At 41.6% G+C, this 11,011-nt stretch overlaps 3 protein-coding genes across 3 annotated transcripts; 1 reads left to right on the top strand and 2 right to left on the bottom strand.

Annotated features, from left to right (window-relative positions):
• Positions 1-2,535: 2,535 nt before the first annotated feature.
• fbxl15 (F-box and leucine-rich repeat protein 15) lies at positions 2,536-6,180 on the bottom strand. Its single transcript, XM_080835294.1, has 5 exons — positions 6,006-6,180; positions 5,165-5,324; positions 4,121-4,623; positions 3,468-3,699; positions 2,536-3,178 (listed from the first exon to the last, which is right to left on the bottom strand). Exons 1-4 carry the CDS (start codon positions 6,074-6,076, stop codon positions 3,510-3,512), a joined length of 924 nt encoding a protein of 307 aa, XP_080691420.1. The 5' UTR covers positions 6,077-6,180; the 3' UTR covers positions 2,536-3,178; positions 3,468-3,509.
• Positions 6,181-6,727: 547 nt separating this feature from the next.
• gpx9 (glutathione peroxidase 9) lies at positions 6,728-7,951 on the top strand (the record flags this gene model as incomplete). Its single annotated transcript, XM_080835045.1, has 5 exons — positions 6,728-6,859; positions 6,997-7,090; positions 7,311-7,441; positions 7,624-7,754; positions 7,846-7,951. 5 exons carry the CDS (start codon positions 6,728-6,730, stop codon positions 7,904-7,906), a joined length of 549 nt encoding a protein of 182 aa, XP_080691171.1. The 3' UTR covers positions 7,907-7,951.
• A 351-nt stretch (positions 7,952-8,302) lies between these two features.
• Positions 8,303-10,685, bottom strand: ddx18 (DEAD (Asp-Glu-Ala-Asp) box polypeptide 18). The gene has a single exon (XM_080834479.1). It carries the CDS (start codon positions 10,670-10,672, stop codon positions 8,696-8,698), a length of 1,977 nt encoding a protein of 658 aa, XP_080690605.1. The 5' UTR covers positions 10,673-10,685; the 3' UTR covers positions 8,303-8,695.
• Between the last annotated feature and the right edge of the window lie 326 nt (positions 10,686-11,011).

Raw genomic sequence — 11,011 nt, 5'->3', positions numbered from 1 at the left:
AGGGGGTTGGAAGAGGAAACGAGAAGTTAGGAGAGGGAGAGAGGGTGTAGAAGGAGGGAAATGGAAAGAAGGAGAGAGAGAGACGAGAGCTGCAGTACATCCTACTAAAGAATATCAGAATCGTTCACGTAAATTTGCCTTTAGCTACCTGCTCAAACTACAGTATGTTATATGGGGCTAGTTTACAGCCAAATTAGCTAAGGTTACTCAGTTTCGAAAACTCAAAATAATTTCTACTGAATGACCTACCGTGCATGAAGAATGTCAAAGGAGATATGCATTATGTTAATTAATAAACCAATCTAGAGTTAGCTAGGTAGCTCATGCAATTCGTATGGCAATTTTCACCCTAGCATAGCTAGCCAGCAAATTTCAAGGACTGAAATCGCACGTTTGCATAACCATAGAGGCTCGGAATGACGTTATAAATATAAATAGTGGTCTTTAACAAGAAGTAATAAATGCCTTTTTCTTACCGGGTTTTCTTTCATATCCTTCCAAGCTACGGTCGCTCACCTCTGTCCATTAAGGTAAGGCCTATAGAAAACCCAAACCAAACCATTGCTCAATGGTTAGTGCAAAGATACATTTTGCACTATCGAATCGTGAACATGACACCTAAAAGTTCGCACTGGTTCAAAACCTATGGTCCAAACTTACTGTCTGATTCAACCTTGTTTGCTGTCTGCATCAAACAAAGTTATGGTTGGGAATATGCTGAAATTCTTTCAAAGCAGAGCAATATGGCGTGACCGCAGTGCTTGGTCTGTTGGATCAGCATTATGTAATGTAAATGTATTTTTTAACCCTGACTAATTCCATTTCCGCACCGATTGATGAAAATAACACGAATAAAGTGTCGGTGAGCAGCTGCCTGTTCTACACATATTGGGATATTGTCGCCACCTTCTGGATCTGTGGCACAACAAGTCCATTCCAACAAAATCAAAAACTCATCCAACAATTTTTCGTGTAATCTAAAAATAATTGTCTTTCCTGCTTTGGTGTGATATAATCATTAACCCAAGTAAACATACACAATCCAGGTCCACTATAATCAAACCCTATGTCCCTCTGTCTTACAGTCTATTTCTCAATAAGCGCGTAAGGCAAGGTGTTCTCCGTTAAATATCTGATGCCTTCTAATAGAAATGTTTGATAAAAAAAAAACACTAGTAGTGATGAATTCAGAAAACGTGAGGATTAAATACCTTATATTGGGCACTAAGGCCAAACAGCTTAGGTCTAAAAAGTTTCCTGTCCATCTTCGAGCACCAAAAGAAATTAGTTGCAAGTCTGATCTTTAAAAATGAATGAACGATATATGCCTGTGATCACACACTCACTCATGCACCACAAATATTGTAAGATTTACTTTACATTCTCTTAGACAATGTATAATTAAGCAATATAGCACGAGTGGGAGTGGGGTAGGTAAGGGATAATCCCACAGGTGGTGTTCGGCCGTAGCCACCGAGACCGCAGGCCGAGTGGCATAGGCAACAACACCCGTGGGATCATCAACAAATTAACATTTCAACACGAAGTTATTGATTAAAAATGGTTTATTTCGCCATTGTTTCTCCGCAACACAAAATAGTTCCATTGTCAACGTCTTGGTTTGGCATTTTAAGAATTTTGAATTAACGGTTATCATCGCGAATTTTTTCATCGCGGAGTGATTTATTTTTAGCTGTGAAAAGTCCCGTAACTGTTGGTATGTTGACGAATAACCTATAGCATGGAACGTCTCTCGTCCAATCAGAAACAGCTAAATTACGCAATAGAACCCAATTGTTTTATTGTCATAATGCAAAGGAGAGTATTCTAAACATTCCATCCATTGAATAAATAACAAAAAACTTCTGAGGGTGATCATGTTTTCCTTTACTGTACATCGCAAAAAGCAAACAAAGTTTATATCCGCAAATCATATTTTCAAGTTGCAACAAAAGCCTCCAAAGAAGAAGTGTCTGAGGTATACTCTGGGCATAAAATGATGCCACAGAATAATACTATGACAGACCACTGGACACATTTGGTGAATTTCAGACAAACATCCTCAATCATAATGTGTTTTGTAAACCAAAAGATTATTTTACAATGCAAAGAAGATACATTTTCTAAAAAAAATCAGAGAAAAGGAAATTACAGTTTAAAAATGAACTGAGGTAAAGGCTAGTGAAACACAAACTGGCAGAGGAATGTCACCAGTTCATGTGCTACATAAACAGAATTGAAACTGGACTGCCTTTTCAAGATAACAAAACCATTTTGTTGACTTGTGAGGAAAACCCTATCTATTTACTTTAATTACTTGACTATGTGTTTCAGTTAACTTGCAATTCATTTAGTTTCTACACAGATATCTATCTAACTGCATACGTGGGTAATATATTGCAAATACTTTATAGCATTTGTGAAAGCCATTAACTTCTGCACCTTGTCCTAAACTAAGAGGAATTATAAAGAAAAAGACACAGAGACGTTTAGGTCAACTGAAAACAGCTGGAACAATGAAATGTAAAAGGGGACTTAAGACATAAACCCAAGCAGAATAGTTAAACCTACATATGCAGTCTTGACATAAATCCTCACATACAAGTGGAGTAAACAACATGAAGTTCTTTAAATGGGATTAGGCATTATAAGAAGCTTCAGTGTAGCTTAACACCAGGAGAATCCTTAACTTTTAAATGTGAAAACTAGGTATGACAACCATTTGTATCAACAGCTAAATATTTACAAATACAGTTGTGACAGAAATTATGAAAGGTGCAAAGGTTTGCCTCATCAGTCTTATGCCTGTGCAAATGAAGAAACACTTCATTAAACTTAACCTATCACAGAGAATGCATTACCCTGTGCTGAAAGTGACAGAGTATTTAAGAAATACTCCTACGACATGAAATACATAACCTAATACCATGTAAATCGCACCATGCTTACTGATAGCGGATCGGCACCGAAGATAAAAAGGCCAGCTCAAACCAAGTGTTACTTGAAGTGCAATAGGTATCCACACAGTGAATTGTGTTCATTTGCATCAAACAATAAATAATCAGTTCATCAACTCCCATAACCACTTCAGATTCCTATTGATAAACGCTTGTTATTGCACTGATTAACACTGGGCTGGATAGGGGGTCTTCACAATGAGCAGTGGTGTGGGTGAAACCTGGAAGACATGGAATAACCTGGGTTAGCATAACCAGCATCACCACAGTTCAGTCAGTAAGTATCTTTTTTTTGATCCTGCAGTCACACAGTGCACGAATCCCTTCCTACTATTGATTAACCGAACATGGTTCAGCTTAAATCATCAGTTCCTTCAATGTGTGAGGATGCAAAAACGTATAATATAATATCCTTTTTACAATGGCAGAACTAAAAGCCACAGAGCTACATCACAAATGTTGACACTGAGGAAGGAGTCATGGGATGTATCCTGACATGATCTCACATACCTGTCACAGTCCACACAACCCACCCTCAGGAGCCCACAAGGCCTAAATCTGGAGGTTGATGAAGGGGGCAAAGCCCACCACATCCTGCAGCAGCACCAGGGCCCTCTGCAGGGGTGGGTCCACGTCGATCTCCACATCCCTGTTCCGCAGCACACCCAGGCTGGACTCAGTGACGTTGTGACAGTGGTTGACCTTCAGCGAGCGCAGCTTGGGACAGTACTCGGCCACAGTCCTGCAAACGCATCAGGAAAAAAAAGGTCCTGTTATAAGTTGTTTGTCATGAAAGGACTCTTGACTGACCTGGACTACGCTGAGACGTACTGAAGTGTATATCTGGAGACACTATACCTGCCAAATTTACGCGTGTATAATCCCAAATGTATTTATGGAGAGACATACAGCAAACCCCAATTTCAGATAATCAAATGTCTTTGAGAAGCTGTGAAGACACCCATACACACACAAACCCCTCCCCTCCTCCATACTACAGCCAGCAGTGTCTCAATTCAATCATATTTTTAGTTTGTTCATTTATATAGTGGCATTAACAATTGACATCGTCTCAAGTCGCTTTACAGCGTTCAAGGCCTGAGCCCCAAGCATGTAGGCAGTTCAGAAAAGACCCAGCGGGAAGAGGGTCACTGACAGCTCACCTGATGGCCTCATTGTGCACCCGCAGGCAGCCCGTCAGGTCCAGCTCCTCCAGCTCTCGGCAGCTCTTGGCCACCTCCTCCACGGACTCGTCGGTCACGTTGGCGTTGACGGCCACGGAGAGCGAACGCAGCGCCTGACAGCGGCGCGCCAGGTAGCAGATGGCCTCGTCCTTCAGCTGCCGGCAGGCGGTCAGGTCCACGGAGCGCAGGCCCTTGCAGTGGTCGGCCAGGCTCCGCAGCGACAGGCTGTCCACCCACTCGCAGTGGGCCAGGCTCAGGTGCTGCAAGCGCAGGCAGCTCAGCGACACGGCCACCAGTGAGTGGCGGCTCAGGCCGACGCAGCTGCGCATGTCCACCCGCTGCAGGTGGGGGTTCTGGCCGATGACGGGGAGGAGCTCCTTGTCAGAGATCCAATCAGAGCAGTTCTGGACGGATAAGTTTTGGAGGACTTTGTTGTCACTCAGGATGGAGCAGAAGGCTTCCTTGGGAATGTGAGGCCCCACCTGCAGACAGAAGGCTTTCATCACTTTCAAAAAACAACAGATTGGAACCAGCTAGAGAACCGTTTGAATCACATCTACCACCAAAGGTGGAAAATAATTATGGTATATGCATACAAAAAAATCCAAACTAAATATATTTTAAAAATGTAAAGGATGAAGAAAAGGATGTTCACGCTGGAACCAATAAAATAAATCAGCGAATTCAACGCCCCGGTTGCACATACTGGATCAAGAATTGGTTTTGGAAAATTAGGTAGGGAATAGAGAATACAGGATACAGTTCATACTAGAGTTAAGCGGTCAGTGTCAGAATCTGTGTCATCATGCTATTTTTAGTTGTAGTGCTACCACAGTACACCTATATCAAGTTTTCACATGTCTTTCCAACCAGCTGAGTACTGCAGCACGTAAGTTATAGAAGTTGCAATTTAATTTGGGTGCAAAGTAGACAGTAGTAGTCTCCCCTGTCCTTTTTAAAAGCAAACAAGGTCTTCGTGCGAACCTGTCTTTAAATAGACTACGTAGGCTGTGTTGCTTTTACCTGGCTGAGGTCAAACGTTCGGCAGTTTGCAAGATACACCTGGATGAAGGAACGAAACTGCTTGCTGACCCTCTGCAGGGTAACCAAGTGTCGCAAGGGAAGGTAGGAGAAAACATGTGTGACTAAGACATCCTCCCAGGGCAAATCTAGTAGCTGATATCTGAAAAAGAACACGGCAAGACTTAAATGGGCCTTTCTGTCCACAAACAGAAGAGGGCTACATTGGCTGTTTACAATCCCAACTTTACTCTGCTTTATGAAACAAATACAACTAAGATTCAACACTGGTGTATTTTTTCCGTCTAAGTAAGACTTGAATATTTAGTCATTTTGAATATTCATGTGATACTAAAATCAGTGTTTACATTATTTTTCAACATTCGTTGACCACCTGTGATGAACTAAATAACGAACACCCACGGTAGCACATGCATTATGATAAACAATTAATGGGGCAACACAAATTAGCAAGTAAACCTTTTACAGCAAAAACTCTGAAAATAACAGACATAGCAAAGGTATGCTGGCTGGTTAGGAAAGAGTCGTTAGCATTATTCCCGTAATCTAAGTAAAGATGGTCTCTGGGCAAAATGATGATTTGATGTTGACGACCCACGGTAAACAGCACGAGGAAATGTTTCAGCTGACAGTCTCGTGAAGATCACTTCAACAGGAAAATAACAATAACCTTAGTCTCTTACACACACTCACTTACTCACTCACTCAATGCATTTTGTTTTCATGTCATCTGTGAGCCTGGTTAATCAACTTGCAGAATACTACGGATCACTGGGCTACTCGAAAGATATATTGAGTAAGTAAAAACAAATGCATAGCTTACTTTGAGGACTTTCCCGTTTCTGAATCCATTGCTTCAGGAATATGAGTGGATTGGTAATTAATATTTGACATAACAAGGTAGCATCCTGCTCTGGACCTTCTGCACTCCTTCTATATTTTACATGAACAAGCCAAACGAGTCATGGATCAATACTGCCACCTGCTGTTTCGGCTGAATTCAGATCATATTTTGTAACCGTTTTTTCCGTTTTCAAATGAAAGGATGGTACCTGCTTTCGCAGCAGAAATGTTGCATTTATTTGGGGGCTGGAGGCATAAATCCAAAACACGAGCTCAAACTAATTTAAAACATGGAAAGTATATTAGAGGATACATTTTTACTTTTTAAATTACACTTACAACAAAACTTATATCACAAACAATGTAGCTTACATGGTTGTAGGCCTACATTGCATCACATAAAGCTATAACTGTTATATCCTCCCATAAACAGACACGTTTGAATGACTTCCGTCATGTATACCTGTCCATTGAAAAACGTAGATGCATGACCAATGGGATTCGCATACCTATGCAAACACTGAACAAATAATTACCCTGTCAACTCACCCCTGGACACAAGCACAATGGAACCAGCCACGCAGAACAACTGCTGAGCCAAGAGTTATGGCACACTGAAAGAAGTGGAACCGACAGGGTAACAGTGGACCAACACCAAGTTATCATCGTGGATTTACAGCCAATAGCCTAATTTGTGTGATTATGGAAGGGAAATCGATCTATGATTTCTCCATGGGCACCCTGGAGGGTCAAACCGTGCCACTTAGTAATTATAGGGGCAAGGTGATCCTGATTGTTAACCTGGCAACCTTCTGAGGTTCAACCATTGAGGAGGTAATGACAACTGGATTCAGTTCTACATTTCTGACTTTTTTTATATTCCACATTGATAATTGAAAACATTGAAAACATCTATTTTGGCGATTATATTTTGTAAACATCTATGTCAAATGTAATGGTTCCTTACTCAGTACCACAGACTGAATGCACTAATGGATATATTTGGTGACCACAACTTCACTGTCCTTGGATTTCCATGTAATCAGTTTGGTCTACAATCCCCTGGTAAGTTTTATGTGCTATTGAGTAATACAAATATAAACTAAAAAGAGCTGTACAGTGTACACATATATGTCACATTAATCATCACCATCAGGAAACCCAAATGCAATATGTGTGAAAGACAAAAATATAAAATGCATTCTGTACTAAAGGTGAAATGAAATAGTATAGAGTTTTAAATAGCTTGTTGTGTTTGTGATGTTTCATTAATACTCTTTCTTAGAGGTAAATAACGAGACACTTAACATCCTGAAGTATGTGAGACCTGGCGGAGGTTTTGTCCCTAAGTTCCCCATATTTGAAAAAATTGAAGTTAATGGGTTAAGTGAGGAACCTCTTTTCACCTATCTAAAGGTAGGATCTTTATCTAATTGTGCTTGTTATTAGGCATTCAAAAGTGATTATATTTTCATTAAATATGTATGGCAATATACACTGTGTTATCCCATGAATAAAGCTGACAAGGACATAGTAGAACAACAACCTGTTCGCTCAAACAGTAGGCTTTTAACATTACCCATTATTGCTCTTCCCAGGAAACATTACCTTATGTTAATCCTGTCATAGGAGACATGAAGAAATTTTACTGGTCTCCATTAAAAGTCAATGACATTCGGTGGAACTTTGAGAAGTTCCTCATCACAGCTAATGGTCTGCCATTCAAAAGGTATGCCTTATTTACACACAAAACATTTGACTTTTAAAATGTCACTTTAGACGCTACAATTGACCTTGAATGCTGTTCTTTGTTGTCTTAGGTATGAGCTGCACTATCCCATAGAGGAGGTGGAAAAGGACATAGCAAAGCTGCTGTGTTAAATGCCACTACCCCGTCCCCCTTTATCATTTAAGGCAAACAGGATGTGACTGTCACCAAGAGGGGCAGAGTGATGACCTCTTGGTAAATGCAAATTCCACTTGCACCCAAGCTGGATCAGATGGGTCGGGATTCAGAAGGTTCCGGGCTTCAGTGCATTCACCCAGAACCCTGGCTCCCACCAGCCCCTCACAGTGACTAAGTCACATCCAGGACCTGTTCTCAATGATGCCTTTTGGGCCTTAACAACAAAACCATCACAATATATTGATTATGAAACAGTAAATAAACATATATTCAACATTTATAACTGTACTTTCTTTGTGTGTGTTGGGGGGTGAAGTGGTAACGTTGTCCATATCAGGTTCATAGTTACACATGTATAACTCATAAACAAATTCTTACCAAAGAACCAATTTTAATGGATACACCAGGATTATGCACAACAGTGTAAACTATTGCATTACTCCAAGTCTAAAACATGAATTACAAGTAAAGATAATCACAACAGAGTCAACTGTTAAATAAAATATGACATGGAGCAGATCTAATAGGTTTATTACAATTTTTGTAATTTTTCATGATATCAATAACATTTTGAAGATATGAGCCTACAGAGTAAATATACTACTCTATCCAGAGACAAATATTAAACTAATGTTGTAATTGACAGTTCTCTTCACATGGCAATACAGCCTTTAGACATCATGAACACTGAATGTTATTGAGTACACTGAATAGAAAACAGATTTGATGAATACATTTAGTACATTTAACATCCAACAATTTCATCAGCGGGAGAACTGCCTTCCATCTCCCTTGCCTCCCCTGTTAACATGCTTGAAGATCTTGGCCTTCTGGAAGTTCTTAGACTTCTGAAAGCCAAAGCCACCCCCACCACCTCTCTTTTGCATCTTCATCCCCTTACTGCAGTGAACACCCAGGTCCACATAGGGGGGTACTTTGAAGCCGAAAGACAGGGCCACCATTGGAAGGTTGAGAGTATCAACACTGTAGATCTGTTTGAGAGAATGAGAGTCATATGCCCTGACATATGACTTGTAGGCCTCTTGAGCAGACTTGTGGAGATAGTAGTTCTTCTCAATCAGCTTATCCAGCTGTGCCTGAATGTCAGAGATCTTGGTCCAGGAGAATTCGAATTCGCTTAAGGGCACCTTGGCCTGTTTGAGGAACCTCAGGAAGCCCAGCTCCTCGGGGCGGAGGATCAGCAGGGCGTGGCCGAGACCGTTGAGTCCACGGGCGGTTCTTCCGACACGGTGGATGTACTCCTTAGGATCATCAGGAGGGTCGTACTGAACGATCCAGTCAACTTCTGGGATGTCCAAGCCTCTGGCAGCTACATCAGTGCAGAGAAGGATGCCTTTGTCTGCGTTGCAGAATTGGAAAAAGGTGGCCGTACGCTTGGTCTGCTTCTGCTTGCCGTGAATGGCCATGACTGGCAGGTCGATGTAGTTGAGCAGCTCATAGTGATACTTCACAGACATGCAGGATGAGAAGAACACCATCAACTTCCTGTTGCGATTTTTCTTCAGGAAGGTGAAGAGCAGGAGGAATCTTTTCTCAGAGGGACACACCACATAGCCTTGTTCCAGTCCATCCACTGTAGCATTCTCCATGTTGTCATCCACACCAAGATAGAGCGGCTCTTTTTTGAGAGAAATGCGGGCCAAATCCTCTACTTTGCGGGTCTGTGTGGCTGAAAACAGCATCGACTGACGTTTCTTTGGCAACAGCTTGATGATCTGCTTTAGCTCTTCTTCAAAGCCGACCTCCAACAGTCTATCTGCTTCGTCAATGATCAGACACTGGAGATTCTTGTACATGAAAGCAGGTGTGTTTAGCAGGTGGTCTAACAGTCGCCCCGGAGTAGCCACTAGTATGTTGGTGCCATTTGCAAGCCTCTGAGCTTCTGCGGTCCGATTGCTGCCACCCATTATAAGCCCAAATGTGTGTACATGATGGGTCATCAACTCCTTTAACACACCATACGTTTGCATGGCCAACTCTCGTGTGGGTGACAATACGATAACGCCAGTTCCATTTCTAGGCATGAACTTCAGTTTGTAAATTAGCTCAATGGAAGGGATGAGGAAGGCTAAAGTTTTGCCACTACCTGTTTTAGCAGAAGCCAAGACGTCTCTTCCTTCGAGCAGAGGTCGGATGCTCTTGTGCTGGATCGGAGTCATGTGTTCAAAGCCCAGCTCCTTTATACCTTTCAGAGTGGCCTCGCTCACTAACTCAGCAAGGGATGCAAAAGAACGGTCTTCAAATGCGCCCGAAAGTCCTAACGGGAGCTCGGGTCCATCTTCACTATCTCCTTTTCCATCTTCACTCTTACTGTCCACCTCATTTTCCGTGTCATCTTCATCGTCTGGCTGTTCGCTTTCCTCATGATCTGCCGTTTCAGACTCCTCATCTTCTTGCAAGCAGTCATCTTCAGCTCCCTTCAAATCTTTCTTTTTCTTTTTTTTCGACCCACTAGAGTCAATGGAGGCAGCAACTTTCCTCTTCTTTCCGATAGAAGTCGGAGCAGACTCTTTACTGGTAGGAGTATCATTCGGGTTTGCGGCCGCTTTACCTTCTGACTGGCGCAACGTTTCATCCGCCAAATCAACCTTAGACTCGTCAGTTGATACCAGCTCCTCCTTTTCGGCCTCTTTAAGTTTCTTTAGCATTCCGCGCTCTTTGTTTTTATCATTCTTTTTCTGTATTTTTTTTCTGAGAATCTTCATCTGTAAGTCTGCCATGATGCCCCACACAGCTACCACGCTCTAACAGGAAATACAAGACAAAAACACGTGTCTTCAAGGACCCCAAGGACCCTCAAATTGCAAGGTAGTGTTACAAATTGCCTGATAAAATGTCACAATGTTTTACATTTCCCCACGAAGCCTTGTTTATTATATTGAGAAGCTCAATAAAAAGCGTCAGATCATTTATAGGCCCTATTCAGATACCAAAACGAAAAATATATATATAAAAGAGAACGTTTATGTAATAGAGGGAGGCTCCGCGATGCCAGAAGTAAAGTTCCTATCACGACTCAGCAAGTTTGTTTCCTTTCGCTTACCGTACCTTAATTTTCC

The sequence above is a fragment of the Sprattus sprattus genome (assembly GCF_963457725.1).
Source record: "Sprattus sprattus genome assembly, chromosome: 3".
Lineage (NCBI taxonomy): Eukaryota > Metazoa > Chordata > Actinopteri > Clupeiformes > Clupeidae > Sprattus > Sprattus sprattus.
Note: the sequence above shows the minus strand (reverse complement) of the source record. Positions and strands in the feature narration are given on the sequence as shown.